This window comes from Plectropomus leopardus, chromosome 4 (assembly GCF_008729295.1).
Source record: "Plectropomus leopardus isolate mb chromosome 4, YSFRI_Pleo_2.0, whole genome shotgun sequence".
In the NCBI taxonomy this organism is placed as follows: Eukaryota; Metazoa; Chordata; class Actinopteri; order Perciformes; family Serranidae; genus Plectropomus; species Plectropomus leopardus.
Genome location: NC_056466.1, coordinates 25,135,448 through 25,162,830, shown reverse-complemented (window position 1 = coordinate 25,162,830; position 27,383 = coordinate 25,135,448). Strand labels below are relative to the sequence as shown.

At 39.3% G+C, this 27,383-nt stretch overlaps 1 protein-coding gene across 2 annotated transcripts in view; it reads left to right on the top strand.

Annotated features, from left to right (window-relative positions):
- Positions 1 to 27,383, top strand: part of LOC121942392 (zeta-sarcoglycan) — a 404,536-nt gene that overhangs the window by 292,778 nt on the left and 84,375 nt on the right. For both annotated transcript variants that reach the window (XM_042485586.1, XM_042485585.1), the window contains exon 4: positions 22,982 to 23,069. In XM_042485586.1, coding sequence (XP_042341520.1) covers positions 22,982 to 23,069 — 88 coding nt within the window. The remainder of the gene's footprint in view (positions 1 to 22,981; positions 23,070 to 27,383) is intronic.

Below are 27,383 nucleotides of genomic sequence, written 5' to 3'. Positions count from 1 at the left end.
AACAAGTTGAACCTTTCTATTTGGAATCAAAATGTAAATCTTGCAAATGAATACTTTAGTTGATGTTTTGTACATATGCAGACAGAGAATCTGGGGCCAGATGCATCAGAATTGGTGTAGATTCATGAGTAAAACTGTATGCACAAAGACAGAAAAATGCATTGTTTTCAATAGATTTATAAAGCATTGCATATGCCTTATTCTGTTTTACAAATCTAAATCATAACACAATCAGTGGAATTGAACAATGTTATTTGTCTCTCAACTCATCTTATATTTAATCCTCTCCCTATCATCTCACCCACAGCTATCTCAGCTTAAACCGTTAAGGCCTGGCCTGAAGAATGCTGAGGTGCGCGCATTCTCACCGCACATTATTTATGAACAAAACAGTTTGAGGGAGAAGGTGTAAACATGGTTTATGCATCTGACCCCTAGACTTTATCATTTCAGTGTCTTTAACATCGTACTGTACCACTCAAACCTATCACCATGGATGAATGGTGACAAAGTCATCTCTCTTGTGTCTCTAGTCCCTCAGCTGCTGTTTTGTGTTGTCAAACAGAAACTCAGTTGCGGCTAACCTTTTCATGCTGACAAACGATGACACCATAGTCACTGCATAGAAAATGAATACATTTCAACACTTCCGTTTAGCTCCATGGGTTGGAACCACTCTCTGTCCCTTCTATCTCCATCATGTCTTATCTCTCACATCGATTCCCAGCTGTCTTTCCCACACTCTCCTCTCATCTCTGTCAACCATTCCCATGTCCCATTTTATGCAACGTTTCCCCATCAAGAGAACCCACTTCATCTCTCTCACGTCCCGTCCTTGTAAACCATTCCCAGTAATTATGGAGGCAAGCTACTCGACTGGGGATTTCATCACATGCCTGAGAGCTCTGCAGAGATGCCAACATCAGGAAATCCCTGTCACAGCAATGAGACACTAACAGACCGCAAGACATACTGAACTGCTAGAAAATGAGCTAAAAGACCCAGAGGACCTTTGATTAAAGCCCCAGTTCGGAAATCCAAATGCAAACACAAAGGTTCCCCTGCTAAAGAATGTTAGAGATGAGGTTTGAAGAAAAAAAAAAACAACCCAAAAAATAAAAACAAACCCTCAAATAATTACCCCCCACCACCACCACCTTGATTGTCTTCATGCAAATGGTGATAAAATTGCATGAAATTTGCACGGCTAAACAAGCTTAGTGATTTATCATCTCACAGCAAACGAGCTAATTGTTACACTTGATTGGCTTTTGGCATGAATTCTCAAGGATCCTGAACGACAAACACTCTAAAACTTTTAGTCCATCTGAAAAAGTTGTGGAAAATCTGCCCAATTTCCTCTTCAAAGTGTTTCTAAGTAGACAAAGAATTGTGTAGCGTTTTTTTCTTGTACTATTTAACAAGATTGGGTCTTAATAGAAAATAAGAACGTGAAAACTCCCACCAGCCTCAAGCCCCCAGTGAATCACAGTATTCAGTTTGAAGCAGCCGCATCCCTTCCAACAGTGCTCCTTTGGGGTGGGGAGAGAGAGGCCCAGCATACATTATTCAATAGCTATGACTATGGGATAACAAGCTGGTGAGGCTGAGCTGGATAAAAGACACATAAGTAAGTGTCGAGAGAGAGAGAGAGAGAGAGATCTTTTTAATTGACTGGTCACTTACGGAGCATATTTTGGTACATTTAGGTACTCGACACGACATACCCTCTCTACTCTATGCATCAATAACTGGTAAAACGTGTTGAAAGCCATGTCCTTGTCTGTTTTTTTCTTCTCTTCTATTTGTTTTCCTTTTACCATAGCTGCACTGTCTATGTCATAGATCAGGTTTGAATCCGATAACCTTGAGGCAAAAGATAAGCCAGTGCATCTCTGTGTTATATTTCCCGTAGCCATGATAAGTGTGATCTAGATTAGCTCTGGAACCTGCAGCATTTAGGCTCGTAATAGACCAGTAATGTGTTATTTATCTCTGCTCGCTATGATAGTTTTTTGATCTGTCTTGCTTTGATTGTCCTGACTTTGTAGAGGTGACAGGGTTAAAGAGAAAAGTCTGTATCGCCATTAAAGGAAAAAAAGGGGCCATAAACACACACATATACACACACTAGTGCCCATATACGGCTGGGTTTAGTACAAATGAAAAAGGATGTGTCATGATCCCCTAGAGAATTGGATAGAACAGAGACAGGAAGGAAACTACAGGACAGAAGAGGGATACCAGAGCAGTACAACACATGTAAGAATGTATCAGGTTTAAAATGAATTTTGAAATACAAGAAATCATTCCAAAGATTGTTATTTGGCAATGACACTGCAGCACCTGTCTCAAAGCTGATGTGCCACTCATGTAAGAGAGATAAGGAAGAAAGAAAGAAACATGAAGTCATTTTAGAAGTAGTTGTCTAAAGTTGTTTTCAATAATGGTATTTATGAGACTGCACCCTGTGTGTGTGTGTGTGTGTGTGTGTGTGCGTGTGTGTGTGTGTGTGTGTGTGTGTGTGTCAGTCAGCCAGCACAGGGTCTGGGATACTGACCCTGGTCAATAATCTATTAACAGCAAGGCATGTCTGCTTGGGCAGGCATAAATACACACGCATAACACCTGCACACGCACATTAAAACACACACAGGTGAACAAGGTCAACTATTGTCTCATTTGTAATGTACACATACATTACCTGCACGTATTGTCTCAGACAAAGGGCAGTCTTCTTCCATCGTTGCACACTTACCCACACAAACTCTCTCTCATTCACACATACACAAACTTCTCCGAAGTTAACTTATTCCTCTTTCACCTCAAGTATTTGTACCACGGGGGAATATTTCATGGCAAATGGAGCATTGCAACTTTATCTACTCCGCTCTGCTCTCCTCCTCCGTCCTCTCCACTTATCTTGTCTCTTCTCCTCTCCTCAAGCATGCCACAGGACACAGGACTTGAGGGAAAATGTGCTCCTATAGAGACAAATACGACCATCATGTAGCCGTAGATGTTTTTCCATGTTGATGTTGCTCTTCTGTGTTTGTGCCTTGATTAGATTTCTGTCGAACACAAACTGCATACTTAATAATGTTGTATGTTTAATGGCCTTGAGTCTGCTCTGCATGTTAGTGGCTGCACTTTCTTGTGTGTGAGCGTACATGCATGCATATATTTTTCACATGACGGATAAGTTCTGCTGGTTTTTACTGCAGCCCCACAGTGCAGGATCAATATTCAACACCTCACTGCTACATTGCCATAACAACAGAGTTGAGCTCACTTTGCCTCCATGCAAGGATTTATAGCGTGTACAATGAGTCACATACATGTGCTGCCACTTTAATGGCTGGATCTGCTGTGTGTGTGCAGGGGTTAATGCACGCAAAAACATCGGCTTCAGCAAAGTATGTAAGCTGCTGATGTAAGTCCCCTTAGGCAAGCAACCTATCTTTGCTGAAAAAGGAATCACGTTACTGTGTTTTGTTTTGTTTTTGTTTTTTTTTTAAAATTTTATTTAAAAGGGACCATGTGCAGTTTAAAATATAAATATTACAATTTGATGCACCAGATTATAGCTTAAAGCTAATTTGCATCTGTAATGCCTTGGCAGGTCAGAAAAAAAGACACAAAACAATAACATAATAGAAAGTTGTACACAAAAAAAGACTAAAAAGAAAAGAAAACACACAAGACAAACAACACACACTATAGTATGTTATAAAGTGATACAAAAAAGAAGACACGAGACAGACAATACAACATAAAACTACATCACACAGAACACACAATAAAATGCTGCACACAACTGCGCATCACAAGTGAATGCTTGTCAAATTAAAAACAAGTCATAAAGTCCAGATTGCTAGGACAGTGAGTACAGTGCCGAGCAGCTTTTAACCCTTTTCATGGTGGTTTTGAAAGTACTGATAGAGCTGCAGCTCCTCAAGTCGTCAGGCAGTGTTCCACTGATATGTAGCTTTTACAGAATAAAAAACGGATTGCCGAAATGCAGAGTAACACAGTTTTGTTGTAATATGTTTGTTGAGATGGTGGTTCAGCATTTCAGTTGTGAGCCTCGATTGCCTTACAGCATGAAGAATGCGAAAGGTTCGAACCTGCTAGTCAGCTGGATCCTTTCTGTGCTAAGTGTGCATGCTTCCCCCTTAGGCTGTCTTTGGGGTTTCTTCATCTTGCAGAACTACCCATAAAAGGTTGTTTTTAAATAATTAAGATACAACCTCTAGGGCTGAAAAATGAAGCCAACGTGGCAGTGCCAAAAACTGAAGCTCTATGAGAGGCCACTTGAGGCTGGCTTCAAAAGCAAGTCAATCCCCATAGAACCCCAAGTTAAAGTGACAAACTTTACAGCAGAAATAAACATATTTACATCCTGGTACAAAGAACACTTTCTGTCTCTGTAACTTATTTCCCCATCTCAAACAACTGGGGTGGTCATTTTTTTTTGTAGAATCAACCATTTAAATGTGTCCAAATGTGGTCAAGTCAGGTCACTACTGGTTCCAAAAATGCAAGATGGTGACAGCCAAAATGCTAACTTGAGGCTTCAAAACAGAAGTCCACAAACCAACAGGTGATGTCATTGAGGCTATCTCCATTATTTTACAGTGTATGACTTTAACCCTGTGATCAACCGCTGACTTGTCAAACCAGCACCGGCACTGAATGAGGATAAGTAAACTGAATGGATATTTGGTTGTTCATTAAGATTTTTAAGATATACCTGACTCTTGAATGTCATTTTTAAAAACAAAAATTGTTTTAAATTGCTAATTATTTAATTTTATCGTATTAATATTCACAAGACTAAAAAAATCCTTAAGTTTAGGAGCAAAGACTGTGTAAAGTAGTGAATGTAGCTTCTGTGAAGTCACCCATTGGTGTATGGACTCCTCTTTTGAATAAAATGGAAACAAGGGAGTCAACATACGTGTCATAAATGTTGAAATTAGACAAAAACTGTGTTATTACCAGGCTATAAACATGTTTAATTCTGCTGAAAAGTTGGGCTTTTTAACATGACTGTCTGTGTACATTGACTCACTTCTAGAGCCAGCTTTAAGTGGCCATTAGAGGAAATGCAGTTTGTGGTGTTTCTGCATGGATTCATTTTTCAGCCCTGGAGGTTGTTACTTGATTTGAAATACATTTTGGGTTTAGCACTACACACAAACATCTCATCCATGTGTATAGTGGATAGCAGAACACCAAACAATGCATTAAGAAGTGAATCCAAGAAGGAAGGGCAGTAAACAAAAAGAACAAACACTACCTAAGTTGAATACATTTGCTAGTGTGCATATAAATCTGTCCTTTTTTTGCCTACTCTTATCATATCCTGTCCTGACAGGTTTTGTTCAGCCTCGACAGAAATTCACAAAAATATTTGAGTAATGCCACAACGGGACTAACAGTATCCTTAGATTGTGTGCTTAAGACCATTGTATGGAGATGTTTCCCTGAGCGCTCATCTGAAATGTTATGTAAAAATCCCTCAGATGTATTTTATCTCTAAGCCCTCAGGTTGGAAGGTATCATTTATAAAACCTCACTTGCAGGATAGTTTTTGCAAAGCTCTGGAATATAAAATACATGGGTAGAAAGTCTGTAAGCGCTTTTACCAGAGGCTACAGCGGAATACTGCTTTCACCACAGATTAGATGTACTGCATTTAAAACCTCTGGGAACGTGGCTTGAAATGCTAAGGATGAACATATCATATGTAAGGTGAGTGTCTCATTAAGTATCTACAGAAAAAAAATGTTCCCAACTATTAGAAAACCTGGTTCAGAACAGCTAATTTTGAGGATAATAGCATTTCTCAACACTGTGTGGGCGTGGCAGATAATGTTTTGATTGACACCTCCTTGGATCCCACCTTGGTCAACTGTCTTTTGTCTCCACAACAGCCATGTGGCAAAACAGAATTGGCATGGGGCAGCCCTATCTGTTCCAGCTCTCTGACTCTGGCTGCATACGTAAATCCAATCTGACACTCTACACTAAAATGTTTTTGTTTTTTGTTTTTTGTTTTGTTTTTGTTCGAAGTCATGGGGCTCACTATTTTTTATGACTTAACGAACAGTTGAGTTCATGACACCTTCACTCCATTTAGCACTTTGCCTGCTCCTTCTCCCCAGACAGAGTACGCTTTGACACTCCCAGAGTTCAGTGCTCTGGATACCCGAAGGTCACATTCCAACAAGCATGCCACAGGCACTCAGAGTAAGTGTTTCTGAACGCACTCTCTGAACCTTCAGAGTCATAAGATTTTTCACTCGCCTCACTTGCCTTTTCTGGTAACATTACATCTACAGCATTGAAAGGAACTTTAAGGGATTTCAATTTGGCATGTTTAAGTAACATCAACTGACTTGGCTTTATCCATATTACATAATATAATGCCCAAATCAACCCAGCTTCAGGAAACTGTCAGTATTTCAAATTTGGATTGAAGGTAATGTCTAATAATATTCTGAGCTTTTTATTATGCTTTTAAGACCCTAAATTACGTATTATGGAAGTTTTTTTTGTGATTTTGGTTCTCAGAGGATTTATAGAATTTAATTAATGTATTTAGATATAATTTTATTCAGATCATTTGGTAAGAGCAGCCACACCCTGTATTAGGTAACCATGCACAAATCACAGATTTAGCAAGGGCAGCTGAATTATCCATAGTAATAAATATTTGACACAAATAACCTCCAATTTGTGGTGCGATAGAACAAAGGCGGTGTATCTAACTTCAATCTCCTCGAGTATTTCTTTCCAGCTGGCATTTTTTCCTCGAGCTGTGTGACTTTGTTGACTGCTCCCCTAAGCACCATACATTATCGTGGAGAAGCAGAAAGTAGAGGGCTGACGTAGCGGCTTCTGTTTATAGATCTATTTGGTGTGTCTATCTCTAAAACAAATGTTCTGCGGTTTACCCTCCTCTGCCTTCTATCTCTATCTTGCTCTCCCCTGCTTTTTTCCTCTCTCCTCATTTCAAGATTTATCGCTCTGCAATCCTGAAGCCGGGAGGTCCCTGCTTATACCTACGCTTTTCTTTCCCACCCTCCAACTCTCTCTTTATGTACCTCTTTTTCTACATTCTTCCTCTCCACTCCATCTCTATCACTCTTTCTATCTTTCTGTATCCATTTCCACCCCCACCCCTCTCTGGTAAAGAACAATCTATTCTTTGGGTATTGGTCTGGCAGAAAGAGCAATGCCCCCCCCCCCCCAAAAAAAAAAAAAAAAAAACACTGCTAGTTGACCCATTAAATTGATTTGTCAGTGTCTTGCCAAAAACCCATATGTCTGCTTAGTAAACTTTTCAAAAGCAGCAATTTCTGCTATCTTTGTTGGACATACTGTTGGATTATAGTAAAAAAAAAAAGTGTTTCTGCAGGATTTTAGTGCAAGTCTATGAATATTTAGATAAATCATGAGGAGATCGCCTGAAACCTATGAAAAGACAGGAAATTATTTATCATCTAGCTGGAGAGCGGGATTAATGGTTTCAATTGTTTTATGTTGGCGTCTGGAGAGTTGCAAATAGCACACACCTGTGCTTGTTGTGGCGAAATAGAAGCTTACTGTGCTGTATATGTAAATATAAAAAGCAGAAGCATGTGTTGGCAGAAATGTACACCACACACGCAAGTTAATGAGTGTTTGTTTGAAGATGCTGTTAAACTCCAACAAACTATGTCCTCATAAAAAAGCAAGATGCTGAAGTACACAAAGTACAGTGTTAGTTTATTTCTGACATGTTTTCACAAAAAAAGGTATTTCAGGGGGTTAGCTTTCCACCAAAATGGTTTCTGAATGCACTAGACACACCTTTTGTAACATTTTGTGGTGCCTTATTTCTTTAAATGTGGAGCACTGTTGGTGGTCTACCTCAGGGTTTAGACTTTATAGTTTAACAGTAATAACTCACAACTGTGTCAATGAGACAACAGTGTAACTATGAAATGAATGTGACCAATATTGTAGTTGAATTTGGAAAGGGCAATATTTAGATGATACGTCAATATTGGGAAAAGACATTAGCTATCATCCTATATATTTCCGATATAAAATCCTATGTGTTGTCTTGTCCTGATTTCTCCAATAAAGTCATTACATTTTTTTTTAACTCACCAGACAATGTGTTGTCATAGAACAGGTTGTATGATATTCTACAAAAATGAACACAACAGTTGATATAATATGAATTGGTCACCCTGCAAATGACGTTATGTCCTAAATGCACAGTCACGTAATTAACATATGGTTATGGAGGTTAGGTTTAGGTTGTAAAAGTTACTATGGTTAGGTTTAGGAAAAGAAACATGGTTGGGTGTCTTAAGGTTTGGCAAGTATGGTCACTGTTGTTATGTTTAGGAAAAGAAACATGGCGAGGACTTACCTTAAAATGACTCAAAGTTCACACAGTTCTGAACACATGACTCCAGGGGAAGGTCGTGAAAGTCACAAGTTTTGTGACCTATCCACCACTCTAGCCTGCCTCCTAACAGACCACTTGGAGCTGCTTCCTTGTTAACAACTGTCAACACATTGGTCACATGATCACAACCTTTAAAAAATATGTGGGATATGTATGGATTTGGAAGCATTACTTTCTGTTAGAAAAATATATGAAAGGTTTATGAGAACATCCTGTGGCAGACTGTTCTAGCTGTTATATTATTTGCCTTTACCTTTACCCACTTAACCATTGTTTCACCATTACTAATGGTTATTAATCAAAGATCTCATTGTGTAAATATTTTGTGAAAGCTCTATTAGTCAAACCTACAATATCATTGCAATACCAATACCGAGGTTGGGGAAAAAGTTGTGATATTTGATCGTATTCATATTGTCCGGCCTTAATTTGGATATACAACAAGGAAGGCTTATCACCTCTCAGTATGTGTTGAGTTCTGGATTTAGACCTTGGCAATCCCGAGACAGCACCACCCAAAGTACCAAACCTTCTGACCTAAATATTCTTGGCTGTAATGCAGCCATTGACGTGGTTAATTACACAATCACCTTGACGGTTCAGAAAATCTTTCTGCAGTGCTACGCTTATCTCATTTCCTTTTATGTCTGCCCAACTATTTGATTCAAGGTGAAATGGAGTCTTGTTATTTATATAATCACTCATCCCCAAATGAACCAAAAAGAGTTTATAGAAGAATTCCCCACCAGAACCACTGTAATGTTACTTATAAGATAGTGACTCATAATTGCTCAACACATAACACTGCAGTCCTGGAGGGCCCCAGGTGTAGAAGGGTCCCAGAATTAGCTCAGCTCATTCTTTTTTTTTTTTTTTTTTTTTTTTTTTTTAGCTAGCAATATGCATGACAAGTCCCCAGCAACTCTGAATTAAGCCAGCCATCTGCCTTGCTGACCACTTTTAAGGCTGTAACCACAGTTTCCAGCAGGAGCTTTGAGATGAGCCAGTTGGAGCCAGTCTAGTTGCTGAACGAGATTAATTAATTCAATTTTAGATAAAATCATACTGTGACACTGGAGACAACAATATTAGACAATTTGGCCATGGAATACTAATTAATGCTGGATTACATATTATATCAATTGCACAATTTAACATGACGGATCCATATAACTTAGTTTCGTGTAGTTTTGTGAAGAAAGCATGAATTGACTTTATATTCAGTAGTTCAATCAGGCACTACCATGACTGGTGTTTATTGTTTTTGACATAGAGGTCCACAGTAATTGCAGTAATTTACATAGGGCCATGACCTTCAATCTTATGCTTGGGCCTGGAAAATTTGAAATATGCAAATCCCCTCAAACACTCTCTCTCTCTCACACACACAGACACTTATGCAGATAAACAATGATCTGATATGTCTTGACCAGCTCCGTCTCATGCCAGCTGTCACTTTGATACTTAAATGGATTAAAATGTATCTCAGAATTGTTGACTCAAGGCTTGTACAGGGCACGGGTGACATGTTAAATAGATGATAATGCCCATAAGTGCACAGTAAGACCCTTGAACATATTAAATTCAAGTACCCAGAGAGTAAGATTGTGAGAAACTCTAGTTTATTTTCTGTTGTTACATGGCCGTAGGGACTGAAAACAACAAATTAGTACCGCACACCAACAAACACATCACTTATTTAATAGTCCTTGCTAATTAGCTGAATTAAAGTCGAAAGAGGAATGGAGGGACACCACAGGCACTTTATCACACACTGTTTGATTGGTATTCTGTTTTAGCTTGGACCATATACTATGAACTGGCCCCTTATTGATTAATTAAAACAACTTTCCCTGTCTGTTTTACTGACTCATTCACTACTTTTTTGTACATTTCTTATCACTGTCGCTCCATTATCGCTGTCTTTCCAATGTTGTTCAGAGCACCCTTTGAGTACTAGATGCCTATCACTATGATGGGATTCTTCACAGATTAAAATAGATAGACAAATAGACTGACAAACATAATCTTATGCAGTCTATAGTTATAGTGGCAGCAGATCAGTCTGTGGGCTCTTGGCTTGGGAACCTGGGGCTCACGTGTCCAAGACCTTATATACATCAAGAACAGACTGTACAATGGTAGCTGGAGAAGGTGCCAGTTTGCCTCCGGGGCACTGCTGAGGTGCCCTTCAGCAATGCACTGAACCCCAAACCTCTAACTCTGTCATCTGTGCATTAAATGCATGTGTTTCAGAGCTGTTTGGATAGCTGTGTTTATAATGTGTTAAAATAACAACAGAGTGAAAAGATTTCCCCTCCAGAGACTTTCTTAGGTATCTGAAGTTCTGCTGTTCACTTTAAATAAGATTTTAATCCCCTCTTAAACAGCCTCCAGTTTAAATGTCAGTTGAGTCACGACACTGGCCTTTTATCGAAGTCTGTGCGTCATGGTTTTATAAAAGCTTCGGGCTACGAAGCCAAGGTTTCCCTCTTTTGAAGTAGCTAGTCATACTTTTCAATATTTGTATGTTATGAAAATCACGTTGTGGAGACTTAAAGTAGCTATAATCAATATATTTATAATAATGTATCAAATGACCATGTGAAAGCAATGTGACAGTATGAAATGGGTCACTACAACCTACAGAGGATTCTAACTTTAATCACCAGCTCCTCTCAGCTTTACAGAGCATTGTTTGTTGTGTTTCAGATCATGTCCAATGCAAATTCACTTATTTTCACATTCTTCTTCACTGTTTTTGGTTCAATCTCATCGCTTTCATAATGTCAGTGAAAAAAATCGGATAAAAACTATCTGCCCAAACAGTAGACTGGCACCATTAGAGATGGTGGCCAGAAACACAACTCCAAATGGCTGATAAATTCGGAACAGGTTGCTAAAAGTTTGTCATCTTAAAAGGCTGCCTCCAAGTCGCCCAAAAACAAACTGTTACATAAGGAATTAGGGATAAGTAATCAATCACAGAGAATGTGTAAACACCTTAATTTCTGCCTTTGTTTTTTTTTGTTTTGTTTTTTTTCAAGAAAAAAAAAGCTGTAACCAAGGAGCGATACCAGTTATCTTCATTTGTTTGGGCGTGTTCACATGCCTGAGAGGAGGTTCGAAGATTGTATGTGTTACAGGATTTAAAAACCAATGTGCTGTATAAATGCCATTGTTTAGAAGGGACAACTGTTTTTCAGCATTAACAGCCACACCAAACCCAAACATAATTGTACACAGTGACATACAGGGTGTCTCTTGGTCTTTGTCTGATAGGTAGTCATGTAGAGTGGAGGGGTACCCACTGCTGAGAGAGAAAGATGACAAAAAAGAATGAAAAAAATCATTTTGATATGAACTTTTTTTTTTTTTTAATAACAGGTGACCCCATCCTGTGGTATACTGCCCCCTGAGGTGCTGCAGATCCATTGAGTGACAGCACAAGACTTTGAACCAGAACAGATCTTGCCTATAGCACTCCAAAAATGCTTGAGCTGGCCCTGATGTCATGTTTGATTTTTGAACTGACTGTAACCAGAGAGAGTTAGGCTGGCAGAGCTGACAGACAGATAAACTGGCTGAAGAGGTGGTGGATTTTTGGACAGTCAGTGAGACAAGCGGGGGATAAGACAGACAAGGAGAGTTGAAAGCTTTTTTTTTTTTTAAATTGATATCAACTGCAGATGCCTTTAGATAGACAGTCAGTAAGACATGCAAACGCAGCGATATAGTCAGGTGAAGTAAAAGCAATTATTAGGCTGATGGCGAAAATGAATCAACCAAATGTATCTTGTATGAGGCTTGGGTACTTTGCTGTCAAGATGGGTATGAAGTTAGACAGCTAGTGATATAGACAGGAGAGCTGAAAGCTGTTATTAGAATGATGACTAAACACAAATAACCAATCAGATCACATATGAACCACCAGTCCAGATCTGTTTAGGCTGACAGACAGGCGGTCAGCAAAGTGAGACAGCCAGTGAGACAGGCGAGCTGTAAGCTGTTATTAGGACCCATCTGTACTGGTGGCTAGAGGCTGTGATGATGAGCTACCAGTCCACAGCTTATTATTACCTGACTAATTACACTGGCTACCTCAGGCTGGCAGCCCTGTGCCTGTATTTATAATCAAAGTGAAATTAAATTATTAACTGATTTAATGGCACTGTGGTGTATGTTGTGTCAGCTCACAAGAGAGAGCATGATGCGTGAGCCTTTCGTGTATTTATTTGTGCCTCTCTGCACATTTCAAATGATGAGGGGAGATTTATGAGCAAGACTCTAAACACAAAAGCCAGAGGGACAATGCAGAGAGGGGGAGCAGGAGATAAAGAGAGAAGTGAACTGAGCACAAAGTAAACATCAGCTTTGATATATTATACATGTGAGGAAATGCTACATGTGCTCACCAAGCCATATTTTGACATTTTTTTAATGCCTCCGCACACGCAATAGCCATGGCCGGAGGCATTATGTTTTCAGGTTGTCTATCAGTCTGTCTGCCTGTCCATCGCATTCTTGTGAAGGCGGTATCTCAAGAGACCTTAAAGGAATTTCTTCAAATTTGGCACAAACTTTCACGTGGACTCAACAATGAACTGATTAGAGTTTGGTGATCATAGGTCAAAGGTCAAGGTCACTGTGACTTCATCTCGTTCATTCTTGTGAACCCAATATTTCAAGAACACCTTAAAAGAATTTCTTCAAATTTGGTGTGTTTACATGGACTTGAGAATAAACTGTAAAAATTTTGGTGGTAGAAGGTCGAGGTAAGAGTAGGCCTTGAGGGAGTTTTCTCAATTTGGCACCAATGTCAACTCAAACTAACAATGAACTGATTAGAACATGGTGATTGAAGGTTAAAGCTCAATGTGACTTCACACCATAACTCAAGAATTCTAAGGCAAACCTTGACAAAATTTCACACAAATGTAAATCCAAAAGGTCAAAGGTCAACTTCACTATGTCATCAGAATGTTCCACAAAAACGCTTAAGCTGCAATTATTCAACACCATCACTTAGAAATCAAAGGGGAGACTATCTGATACCAAATTGGTAACACTAATCGAGGCTGCTTAGACCTGAAACTGTGCAGATTGTATAGTTCTTCTGTGAAAGAAGCCAGGGTTCAAAATTCTTTTTCAGGCTCTGATTATTCGTTGTTTAACTCCTTTTTCTGTCACTTTTCATGTGCACAACTGAGTGCAACACTGGGAAAATCTAGGAAAGGGGAAATCACTGTATTCAGAAGTTTCAGAGCTTTTCGCCCCTTTCAATAACGGCCAAGCTTTTCACCCCATCTTTAAATGAGGGCTTTTGGAACAACTTGCACTAATTTTCTCTTCTAATGTCATATGAACTTAAAACCTTAAAATTTTCTCTCAATTGTGCTTGACTGTCCTGCAGCCAATTAAACTGCTGGCCTGATCTAATCTAATTGTATCACTAATCTTGACAAATGAACCCAAAATAAATAGTTCTGAATGTGATTTGAATATAGTTTTGAATATAGTTTATTGTTGCTCATTGTTATTCCATTGTTAAACTTTAATTGTTTTCTCTAAATTTGTAAATGGGCTTGTTTTAATCATTTCCCTGTGGCTGCCCGGGGATGTTTACCAGCTGCAGCAGGGCCTGTGTTGTTTTCACCTTGTGAGTTTGTCTGTGTGTGTGTGTGTGTGTGTGTGTGTGTTAGCACTTGCAAATATACATAACAGTGGACCTCCCTGTCGTTACACAGTCACCAACAGGGGATGGAAAAACTAACAGGGGACATTTTTTAGGTCCCCACTTGGTCGTGCTCTATATCATCAGAAAATCGTGTGCTAAGGCTTCTGATGAAATTTTTCAATATTTGCCAAGAGGGGACCTAAACGTGTGTGAGTGTTAATATCTATACTCAGTGATGTCCCTGCTGGCTGGAGCAGGTATTTGAATGACCCATTCACACACTGGCTTTTAACATTCCTCTCCAGGTTGAATGGCTTGCAGTCCCCAGCAGCCTTTCAGACTGTAGATGGGCTGTTAAACAGGCTTCAGTAATGTTAATGTAGATGGCATGGCATGGCAAAAACAACCAAAAAAATAAATAAATGAATAAAAATAATGAAAGCTAAGTTCTGGGATGCCCACACTTCTTTGAATGGGGTCTAGATTAGATCATTCTAAAATACACTTACAAACACAGCTGTTTCATTCATCACTGAAAAACTATTCATTGTGAATACAATGGAATACATTCCAAAAACAAGATGTTTGGTGTTCAGACCCATTAACTATCTACAATAATAGCATCAAAAGATTCAGAGAATCTTGAGGAATCTCTACTTGAAAAGAACAAGGCAAAAAAACAAAAATGAATGGCCACAACCTTTGACCCATAAAGCTGCATTGCATTAAATACCAACATGACTGTAGGATATTACAAAATGAGCTTCGGGACACTGAAAACCACTGACAGTATGCACAAGTCATCACTGCATCTATATGTTAAGTTTCTACCATGCAAAGTGAAAGCCAGATATCAACAAAATCCAATAACACAGCTGACTTCTCGGGACCTGAGATCATCTGTCATGTCACAGTGGGAAACATGCTCCTTTGCCAGATTTCTTGAGGTGTTGCAGGCATCAAATTCTGAATGAGAGTATATCTACAAAATACTACAGTTTATCAGTTTAGAAATTAAATATTGTTAAGGTTAAACACAGCATAACAACTTTTTTTTCTGGAATTGGGGCTGTATATTGTGATTGACTTAATGTCAATGTCTGTAATAGTTCTTAAGTATTTTTGTTACTATAGTGAATATTATTACTGGTTGTAATTGTGTTTACCCTAACCCTGTCACACATCTTATCAAGGGAAAGATCAACACTGTTAGTCTTCCATGATATTAGAACAGTGTCACAGTTGTCTCTGATCTCCAAAATAATGCTAATATTAAAAATAATCCTAAACTCATCAGTGTTAAGGGTCACATGATTTTTCTTGCATAAAATTATTGTTTAATACAGAGCCAGCTCTTGGTTTTTTTTCCAACACCAAAAAAATTTTGAACATCTTAAATCACTGATCATTTAATTGATCAGCTTTAGTGTTGTTTAAACCAAAACCTAATACCAGCTTTTCAGCTTTTTAGCCACCACTATGACATAGAATTGTATTCATACTGTATATTTTTATCCAGAGGTGAGAACACTGAACATATATTTGATTGTTTATTTGATTTTTTTAAATATTTATTTATTTAATTATTTATTTATTTATTTATTTTTTTTTTTTATTTTTTTTTTTTTTGATCGGGTGAACCTGATCACCAGAGAATACCCGTACAAAAAATATATATATATTTATATTAAATTATGGGAGAAAACCTGATCACCAGGAGAATATATATAAAAGAAATCTAATTGAATATGAGGGAACCTGATCACCAGGAGAAAACCCTCCAGGAATATGATTTTATGTGGATAATTTAGAGTTTCCAATTAGCCTAAAGTGCATATTTTTGGGATTGTGGGAGGAAACCTGAGCACCAGGAGAAAACCCACGCAGACACAGGGAGAATATACAAACTCGACACAGTAAGACCAGTGAGGGTCTCTCTGTGAGGCTACAGTGCTAATCACTGAGCCACTGTGCTGCCCTTCATTTGTCAGGAAAGGTAAAGGGTGGCAGGGTTGAGGGTGAGGCTGGGGGAAAAAGGGGGGGAGGGAGAGGGAGGAAGGTGAATAGGAGGGGCTGAGGTAGCAACACGTTCTCATCCCAAGTTGTCACATATTGCCGCTTTGCAGTGGACTTCCACGTCTACATGCGTTCCGAGATGCCATGATGTCAACACAAGCACATGGTGGTTAAACGCTGCACTTGGTTATATTAAGGCAACAAAAGCACATGGCACATGATAATTGAGTGCCGAACGCAGTCAAAGCGGCAGTATATGACAACATCAAAATGAGAATGGGCTGGAGGTTGATGAAAGAGGGGATGGAGGATAGAGAGGTGGAGGAAGAGGGACTTACTGTTGTTCAACCTGGGCTGAACAACAAGGAGCCTCTTCCACCTTGTTGTTGCTGTCAGAAGTGTTTTTCTTCTGAATTCGGCGACAGAAAAAAACCTTTTCTGTCTCCGTCTTCTCCTCCTCATTGTTCTCCAATTTCTCCTCCTCCCCTCTCTTTTTCTTCTGCTTTTTACACATCTTGGCTTTCATTTTTTGGAGCTCTGTCTCTCTATCCTCCATCGGCCTAGTGAAAAAGCAGAAACCTCTCCTCTTCTTCTTCATGTATAGACAGAGGTCCTCCAGCTCCGATATCTCGTTCTCCATCTGTTTGACTTGGGTCTCTAAGCTCTGGTGTTCCTCTGACAGATTTCTAAACTCCTCCTGCAGATCATTGTGTTCCGCCTGCCGTTGTTCCTTGTTGTGGAGTTCGGAAGCTATTTTGCTCTCCAGACGGTTTCTAGTCTCTTCCATCATCCGAGAGAGACCTTCATTTTCTTTGGAGAGCTCCAGGATCACAGTATCCTTCTGGGAGACCTGTTCTTCCATCTGGTGGCACTTATCCTGGTATTCTGTTTGCAGCACTTCCCAGCTCTGTTGTTTGTTGGCCAGGTCATTTTTGAGCCTCTCCTCCAGAGCGCTAAAGTTGGCCTCCCTCTGGTGCATCTGGTCCATCCTCTTCTGTTGCTTCTCCAACTTCTCTTCCAGTTCCCTTTTCTCATTCTCTATCATTTCTACTTTTTCCCCCCAGCTCTGTTTTTCCATAGCCAGGTCATTTTTGAGCCTCTTCTCCAGAGCGCTGAAGTTTGTCTCGTTCTGGAGGAGTTTGGCTGTTTTATTGGACAGCTGGCTTGAGGTCATTGTCAGCATTAGGGAGAGAGTGTCATTCTTTCTGGTTGTATGAGAAATCACATCGTCCTTCTGCTGAATTTCTTTGAACATCTGGTCCATCCTCTTCTGTTGGCTCTCCAACTTCTCCTCCAGTTCCCTTTTCTCATTCTCTACCAGTTGTACTTTTTCCACCCAGCTCTGTTTTTCTACAGCCAGGTCCATTTTGAACTTTTTCTCAAGTTCAGCCTGCACATCCTCCATGTTCTCGGTGGTCTCATTTATAGTTTTCTGTCGCAACTGGAGTTGAAGACCTCTTTTGAGAAAAGAGATTTCTGCCTCATACTTTGAGATGGTCTTAGACTGTTGAGCGTTGACCTCTCTTAGCCTGATCTGCTCTTTCGTGGCTTCTTTTTTGAAGTCCGTCAGGCTGCGCATCTCTTTGTTTAAGCCGTCAATCTGCTCGCAAGCGAGTGATAGAGCATTCTGGAGTTGGCGGTAGCTGGGTGCAGGTACTTGATAGCCCTGAGGACCAGCAGCTGATCTTCCCCTGTTTCCCTGGTTGCTCCTTCTTTCCATGGCACTGACTGCACTAGACTAGTACTGTGTGTAGAATAACGTAGACAGAAGTTGTCTGTAGAGTTATTCGTTGGTGATCGTCTCTTTCCTAGCTCGGACACAACACTTGTCTGGATGATTAAAATCAGTGACTAGACAAGATCAGATAAGCAGCCTTCTAGAGCCTTCTAGGTTCCATTCTTTGTGATGTCATAAAGCATAAACATTTTTTTCTATGACAACACATTCCAAAGAGAGGGTTGCTAAGCAACCGTTTGGGACATCTTTACTTCCTGTCAGGTGATATCATGAGGTCACTGCAAAACATTCTAACAGGAAGTACAAATCGACCCATTTAGAATTTGAATTTGTTTGAAACTTGAACATTGTTTTTAAATTAAATGCCCAATACAAAACACAAATAAGTTATCTAAATCACTATGAAAACAAATACAGAAATTTTCATTTTCAAATGCAAATGTGTATGTCTCAAGTTTTAAATGGTCTGTATTGTTGTGGCATCACAACTTCATGGAAATCATATTTTCACAGTTTCTGTTTTCTGAAACATTTTTTTGTGTACTGTCTAGCTATGAAATGAGAGCAATCAGTTGGGATAGGGGGTGGGGTTTAGATGTAAACTCCGACTTTATTGCTGAAAAGTACATAAACTGAACTGGGGAAGGCATATGCATGTTTTGGCCATCTGGCCCCTGCACCCAGTCAGCACTACAATGGGTTAAAATTAATACTTATAGATTACAAATATAAATGAGCTATAACTGGTCAAATATAACAAGGTTTAAGAAAGGGCCTCCTCTATTTCTGTTTCTCTAATTGCATGCATTGTGCAGCCTATATAGCCTATAACTGCCAGTAGGCCAGAAGTAAAGCCATAATTTGGAAGGTTATTTGCCTTTTCCCTAATGGTATTTATCTTACTGTGACTATGTAACAGCTTTTATGAACCATGTGACATCATCTACAATGACAGTGTTTTCCTCCTTGAACATGATAAACGTGTGTGTGTTTGTGTGTGTGTCTGCGCGTGTCTGTGTGTGTGTGCGTGTGTTAGTGTGTGTGTCATCATGGTAAAATGTGATCCTGAGGACACCTTTTATAGCAGGAACGGCCACAGAAGTGACTTTGAGTACTTTGCCAGCTTTATAGGTATGTCTTTTTGTCTGTCTGTCTGTCAAACAGCTTTTATCATCACAGTAGTGTTGCAAACATGTAAGATGCAGTTACAAACTTTAAATGGGGTGCGGTTAAGATCACAATGAAAGCCGACTTGGAAAATGGGTCTCGTCTGAGCAAGAGGGACAAAGGTAGGGGAGTAAGAAGTACCTCCCTACAAACACACACATACACAAAGACTTCATGCTGCTGGCTCATATCCAGTTTAAGACGTGGTGGTGGTGTGATCCCATTACCAGATGGTCCCTAGCTCTGTCTGTTTACATAATATAAATTATATGATGCATATAGCTGGTGTAGAAATGTGTGATGTGTTTAATGCTGTAGGGTGCTTTCACATTGTACTATTTAATGACTGCTCTTATGCATACTTATTGTATGTGAGTATGGTGTTGGATGGTGTTGAGGCTTTTCTGACTTATCTGTAATTATTGTTAGCCTGCCACAAATTGGCCACAGAAAGATTTTTTGGCAGTCAGTATAAGCGTGTGTGTATGTGTTCATCACTGGCATGGAGGGCCGACTACAGCTGTAATCTGCAACTGGCATAAGTAACAGTGCCACATTGTCATTTATCAGCAGGATATGTCAATTTCAGTGCAAATGAGCAAGAAAATTAAACACGCAGTGAAAACTTTGCCTACGTTCAAACACTTCACAGTGTTGTGTTATTCTATCACAGATTGGATTTTGAACATCAAACAATGTTAGATGATGTGTGCCTCACCTGATGGATTCATGTCAAAGACATGAAATGATTACAGTACCATACTGCAGTGCAAAAACTTTTTCAGTAAAACTCCAAAAGGGTGAACATCAAACTAATATTAAAATGAGAAAACATCAAACCATCATCAAACATCATGCAAACCTCACTGAAGATCAGAGAGCTCATGGATGGAAATGATCCTTTAATGTCACAGAAAACTAATGGTATAGTTATTTATAAACAGTTGCTCTTTGACAAGTCAGTTTTCACAAATATGTATCTATACATTGTCAGAGTACATTTTTGATATGATGAAGCTATTTCCTAGGGCTGATTCTTCAAACAGTGTGAATGAGTCCTTATAACTAATTGCACAGTAGCAACCATCTTATCTGTGCACAGTGCCTGTTGATTGAAGCAGAGTAAGCTTCACAAAAGCTCTCCATGTCTTTATTTTCCACAATCACACTGAAGACTGCACACTTGAGAATGATGGATTTTACAACTGAGTTACCAACAGTATGTGCAATGTCTGAATGGATTTCATCAGGGTATTGTGTGCCAGTAAACAAACACAGAAGCCGTCCATTCTTCAGCATATGTATGCAATGACATAGTTACCTCTGACAGCAGTGTATTGTATATGTTGCTTATGTTAAAAATGGTAACCGTAGTGAAGGGAGGCCACGGGGAAGGAACAACAATTTCCTCATCAAAAAGGACAAGCTATTATGGGTACCTGCTCCTACATTTCACTGAAGCACCACCAGTCAGATTGTTTGTCTTCAATCAGCTGTTGTATAAAAAGACATTAGCTGCTTTTTAATATGCAGCACTTATTTACAGTGCTTATTTCCATGCATTTGCATATGAGTGCTTAATCAAATATGATTTTTCCCATCTATGGCTGCACTTCTAAATGACAGAGTCCTGCACTAAATGAATGGGATCAGGCCTGTTCATGTATGCTGCCCATTGAGCTGGAATGATGCGAAGCACATTACATCCGCCATGCCTTACAGAGCGCCCATCGCTTTAAACAGACTGGAAAGATAATATAGTGAAGCCTATCACACGCCCCTTTGACAAGGATTCATCCAGTATACATGCGTTAGGAAGCAGATGAGAGAGGCAATGCACAATAAACTCATGTGGAGAACTCATTTGTTGTTTGGTAAATTTGTTACCTGATGGTTTGAGTGGGTGGTGTGTGTGTGTGTCCATGCACAGAGGCTGGCGTGTATATGACTTTGCACCTGAGCACTCATTTGGAATATGTGTCTGTATTTACATTACCCACATGTAGTTACAGAGTCCGGGTTCTAAAGTTGGTTATCACAGCTTTTGTTTGTATCTGTTTTTTTTTTGTATGTTTTCTGTGCGTCCCTCATGTTTGTGCACCGATTCGTGTTTGTGTTTTTGATCAGCTTGTCCCCGGGAGTCCTGGATGCTCCCAAATAGAGCACAGACAGGTGTGACATATTAGAAATTTGGTCACGACTCGTGCAACCAGACCACAAAACAATGAACATCCATCCATTACAAATAGCAAAGGAGAGAGAGTGGTATGAGAGAGTGAGGGGAAGGAGGGAGGAAGGGGGGTGGAAAAAAAGAGGATTTTTCCATTTCAACGGATCAACGACTTTCCAATTTTAACACAATTCTCATTTGGAATTCAGACTGGAATGCAGCAAGATATTAATTTGGGGAAATCAACAGAGAAATTGGGTCACCTGTGAGCCATTCATTTCACGCCGCAAAAACAAATAAGCAATTTAAAAGAGAGAGGGAGAGAACTGAAGGGAAAGAGAGAAAAAAAAAGATGTAAGAGTAGACGTATAATGAAAGAGGGAAGGAAAGTTGGTTAAGACTGTGAGCAGGATAATGTACCTCAGTCGGAGCATGGTGGAACAGAGACAGACACAGTGAGATGTTAGATTGAGTTTGGAACTTAATGAAAATGGCAGACACCGGGTTAGCATTCACAGCAACACACATCCACAGAGTGTTAGCCGATGCGGTCAGCGTGTGGCTCAATCAGACTAAAGAGGAGAGCAGAGGTCAGGGTCACAGTTGCATTTAGCTAATTTATGTTGGGAATAATTGCCCTTTTGTGCACACAGACACACAACTGGAAACAAGCAAACACTCCCACAGCCAGGATGCTGTCTGAAATAGATTATGCAAACTAGATGTAGTATTTGTTAGGCTGGCAGAAGATAGAGAGTTAAGTTCAAAGTGAAAGTTGATAAAGGGTAGAGCAACATTGGTTATACAGATAAAAAGGATATTTTTTGAAGTGGGGTTGTCTTGGGTACTTACCCACTGATGATATATGACATACAGTAGATGTCAGTCGGCATGCCACCAGTTTAGAGAGGCACAGTGGAGTCCTACATGTAAGCTAAGCAGTGTACTGCTGTGGTGGGGTCAGCAACAAAATGTATTTTAGCAACCTAAAAAAGTCCCATTAAAACATTAACATCAAATTATGTGTACTCTATATTGAGGGTATTTTCACTGCTTTATCATAATGTCAGACAGTGATTTCCAATGGGAACACTAATCATTTCTATCACTGTCTTCAAAGCTAGATTCCACTGAGAAAAAGTGATTAAGCATCACAAATACAGGAGCCATTGATTTACCACTGCCTGGATCTGGTATTTTGTTAGTGTTTTTGTGTGACTTTGGCATTTAAAGGGTTAGTTTATTTTCACCAAAGTCACACATGATCACAAACTCACTGATAGAGGCAATGGTAGACTAGCAACTCCCATGTTTGGCAAACTAAGATTACTGTTTTTTGTCACTGAGGTCTGGTGGCATACTATAGATCTTTTTATGTGTGATTTTTTTTTTTTAGGTGGCTAAAATATGTTTTGTTGCTGACACCCATCCATAGCGGTACACTGCTAAGCTTTCATGTTGGACCCCAGCCTGCTTCTCCAAACCTGGGGCATGCTGACTGATATTTACTGTATGTAATACACTGACTAACTATTGATAAGTATTCCATATAACCCCACCTCAAAAATCAGAACTAGCTCCTAAATGCCCAGAGGGCTGAGTGTAGGGGTTACAGGGAAGATAAAGAAAGCAGTAGGCATGTGTGTGAGTATATCAGTATGCATAGTGTAGGTTGTGAGTATGTAATAAATGGACAACTTCCTGTAATCTTTATCATCTTTCCTCCTTTTCATGTCTCTTCAGGACAGTCCATTGATCCTCCAGTCGGACCGAAATGTGACTGTCAATGCAAGAAATGATCAGGGGCAACTGACCGGTCAGCTAACCGTTGGTAAGACACACACACACACACACACACACACACACACACACACACTACAAAGACACATCCACATAAACTACATTGACAGTAAACATTTTCTTTTACAAAAACACCCAAACCAGATCATTTTTTTTCCAAGACAGTCAGTCATATTGCTTTGTTTGTGCTTGAATTCCATAATGCATTTTACCTCCTTCTGTTTACCAAACTAAATGCTATCTTTTTCCATTAGTGTATCTCACTGAAGCTGATAGCCGTGCAGTTTTTTTGACAAAATCATTTTTTTCCAGGCTCTTATTGGATTAGTGAGGGCCCAGTGTCTCACAGAAGACATCATTTAGAGGACATATGACTTATGCAACATTACATACTCTTATAGGATGCATGAGCTAGAAAAAAAACAAGTTTAAAAACATGAGTGAAAAGATTTCTTACAAATCAAATAGTGTAAAATTTGCACAAGGAAATCCTTAGTGAAATGTACGTGCAGAAAAATAGGGTGTACAGTATGGCTTTATTACTTTTTCTCTGTCGTGTCTATGGTTAACCAGTGAAGAGGGGTCTGGGTCAGTGTGATGTGTTGAAATCTATCGGTTCTACTTATGATTATAGCAGCAGTGTTGTCATCCAGTTTTAGGTTTTTAGCGAATGCGACAAATATGCAGTGCCTTTCCATGTACTTAAGTACCCACCGTACTCAGAGAAAACAGGTGACACAGGTTGTCTGAGAATTCATTTACATGAAAGCAGCTCACTGGAAAAAAGCTGGCTGTAGTATGGTTACTAAAGTGCATGTTAATGCTCTTAAGAAGAGGAGAACCGTACCCACAATAGTACCTTGATGAACACCGCACTGGAGAGTTGTGCCACATTGTATTGTTTTACACAGACTGATCAACGAATCTGTCACTGTGATCAAAGAGGAATAGATAATAAAGATCAGACTCAGTAGCAATAAAAATATTGTCATCCTGGAATTCATTAGTAGGATGACAGCAAATAACAACAGGAAATGTGTTGGGGTCATACTTCCAGCTTTTTAGAGTATAAACTCTAAGTTATCATTGTAAACATCACAATGTGTCTATCTCTCGCTCTCTCTTTATTTTTTTCATACCTTATAAAGACTTTAATGCAGGTGTGTGCCATTTGTGTTTGAGTCTTCCACAACCATGGCAGAGATTGTTGTAGAGAAGTCGTCAGTTGTGCTGAACACAATATTAACGTTATTAAGGGTATCAAGTGTGCAGATATAACCAGTAAGAGTGGAAAGACTTACCAGCAGTTGCTCAGGGAGAGAAATGATGGCGGTAGTAATATGTATGCCGGTGTAGTTGTCATGCGAAACAAGATAATAACTTAATTTTACTAATAACAGGATGACTGAGTGCTCATTTAGAGATGGTGGACTTGAAAAGATAGTAAAGCCATAGTTAAATCAAGACAGTTAAAGTTAAATCATAATACAACTGAACATGAAAGCATTTATTATTTTTGCTGCATTCACAAAGCCAAAAAACACAAAACCCATGCTTAATTAATTCTGATAAAACTAAATTTAAGTGCCAAACACAGAGGACAGCTACAGACGTAGGGATAGTGTGTACTAAAAACTGTGGCATTTAGTGCCTCTCAGTGAGGCAAGTTGCAGAGATAAAGGGTTAGTGACCCAGGCACTAAGATTACGATGGCAATGGTTAGAGTTCAGAGCAGGTTAAATATAAAATGGAGTTAGCTGTGAACTTTTGTCCCTGTCTTGTTGGGATTTCATATTTTCTCTTTTTTCACATCTTTATTACAGTTCAGTAGCCACCGGTCAGCACTAAAAAGCCCTCTGAACGTTTCCCCGGGGTTGGAACAAAAAGATTTGGATTTTCTCTTATGTATCACAGTGACGACTTGTAGCAGCCAGGCTGTGATTTCATTAACTCCCTCAGAATATGACTGGACTTGTGCATGGGACTCACAATTTCACTTGGTAATACATTAAAGTAGTTCAAGGAAACCAGACACTGTAATGTCAGAAGTGAAAGATCCACTTTTAAAGGCCAGTCTGACATAGTTGGAATTCCTGCTGTTATCTTCTTTCATAATCATAATCTTGCTCATAAGTGCTTGTCACATAACTGCCCAGTACTTTAATTATGTCATGAGGTATTTGCAGACTTCAAAGATGGTTATTGTCACTGTGACTTAAAAAGAAGTTTACCCTTCCTACTGGTGATTTTATCCAATAACAATAAATCAAATGGTTAGTTATATTTCTCTTTTGTCTATGATTAGGTCTCTTAAGTTTGGATGCTGTTGAGCTTTGGATGCTTATCAATGTTGTCAGAAAAATTTTCAGGCATGGTTTGACAAGGCATGAAATGTTACCAATGTGTGACTGGCTGCTGGAATGTGTGGTTGCATTAGGGAAATAAAAATGACATGCATCACATTACCTCTCAGTGTATTTCAGCCTTTCCCTACTTTCTTATTGAAAAAAACTGCATATTTAGCAATGAGTATTTGCTTCCCATTTTACTCCCTGAATAATTGTTTTACAAAAGTAAAAGACTTTAAATCATAAATGAAAACCATATCCATTATTGTTGGTGGATCCAGCCCTGTCTCCTAGAAATTTTGTTTATATAAAACTGATTTGAAACAGCAGATATGTTTTCAAGGAAAATATAATAATGGGTGATTACATTCTCTATTAACATAGTAACCTTCCTACTCATCTACACATTGTGAATATACTGATACTTAATGTTTTATACCTCAGCCAAAAAGGACACAATTATTTGTACTTATCTTGCACTGTCACGGGCTCAAGCCTATTAGTACAAGATGCACGCTTCCTTCTGTGCAGTGATACAGGGCCGCCGCAGATTCAAATCAACAGTTAGAGACCGCTCATACGACTGAGGCTGCTACAAGTCGAGCAGTATTATTTCTTTTATGCTGGGGACGTGCTGCAGCGGCACAGAGGAGGAAGAGACTCTGAACTATAAGGCCTTGAGAAAGCGTTATCTTCTCCCTTCTGCTTAGAAGTGGCAAATTTACAGCTCACAGCAACTTAATACGATAGTGTCTGACTTTTGTTTGATATCTAAGCATTGGCAAAAAAATGTTGTCACACATTGCTGATCTGTCATTAGCACTGTTAGCTTGTTTACTATATTACATGAATACCACTGTCACACTTAACGTCCTGTTAAGCCCCATTCAAACGTTAAAACTTTATTCAGAGAGAGTGAGAGAAAAAAGAATCGCCAAATAATCATATTTAACGGCCGAATCTGATTGGACTGACATAATTCTGAGTCATGTACAGCCCTGGTGATGCAGTTTGCTGGTGTCAGGTAGAAAGAAAATACGTGAAGCTGCTCACAACAAGGTCTGTGGATTATCGTGAGTAACTGGGTCATTATTTCTAGAAAGAGACATTGCTGTTGAGTTTTTTTAAAAATGCCTTTTTTGGGCTCTTTGGACACAACAAGTTGTGTTCCATCAAGACAACAGGCATCTCTATGCCTCATCTTCCCAATACTCGGCAACTTGCACCAAAACAGATCAGGGGTCTTCATTACTTCTCAAGTCAAGAACTCCTTACCTCAAAGTGAAAGAATATGTTTTAGGAGTACATAAATGTTAGCCAACCTTCACCTCGCTGTTATGGATAGGTGTTGCACAGTTTTTTTGTCTGAGCTTATCTGCTAATGACATGTTGGATTCATGTAACTTTTTGCATTTTTGCATAAATAAATAAATTGATATATAAATAAACAAATAATCAAACTATAATTTGGTGGCCCCCTCTGCAGTAATTGTGGGGACCCCCTTGGAATCGATCCCCTTACCCAGAATCTAGATTGATAAATAGCAGAGAAATCTTACTAAACCTTTACCAAGGCCTGAACCTAACCACAGATAGGAGTCTGGACACAAGTATTGGGTTCTGAAGTCACATTCTTGCACTCTGTTTATACGCCATCCACCCCAAACCACCGTCATGTGAATCCATCATGGTACATAACTGCAGTGTTTCATTAACTCAAAGTAACATTAGCTAACCCTGGCAGCAATTACAGTGTCACCACAATGCAAATATCAATGCAGTATAAAAATGATTTCATGGAGACAGGGCAAATTGACTTGTGTCAGTCATTTGATCTTTTGTAAATTGCCATCATTAAATGAGCAAACTAATTTTGGCTTTGGTAGAAACGACTATCTCATTCCCTAGGCCAGACTTTATGTGCTTGGTGGCTGACGTCAGCTTTCAGGATGTTTTTCAGAGACAGAAGATCATTGCCAAGTAGCATTTACAACCTG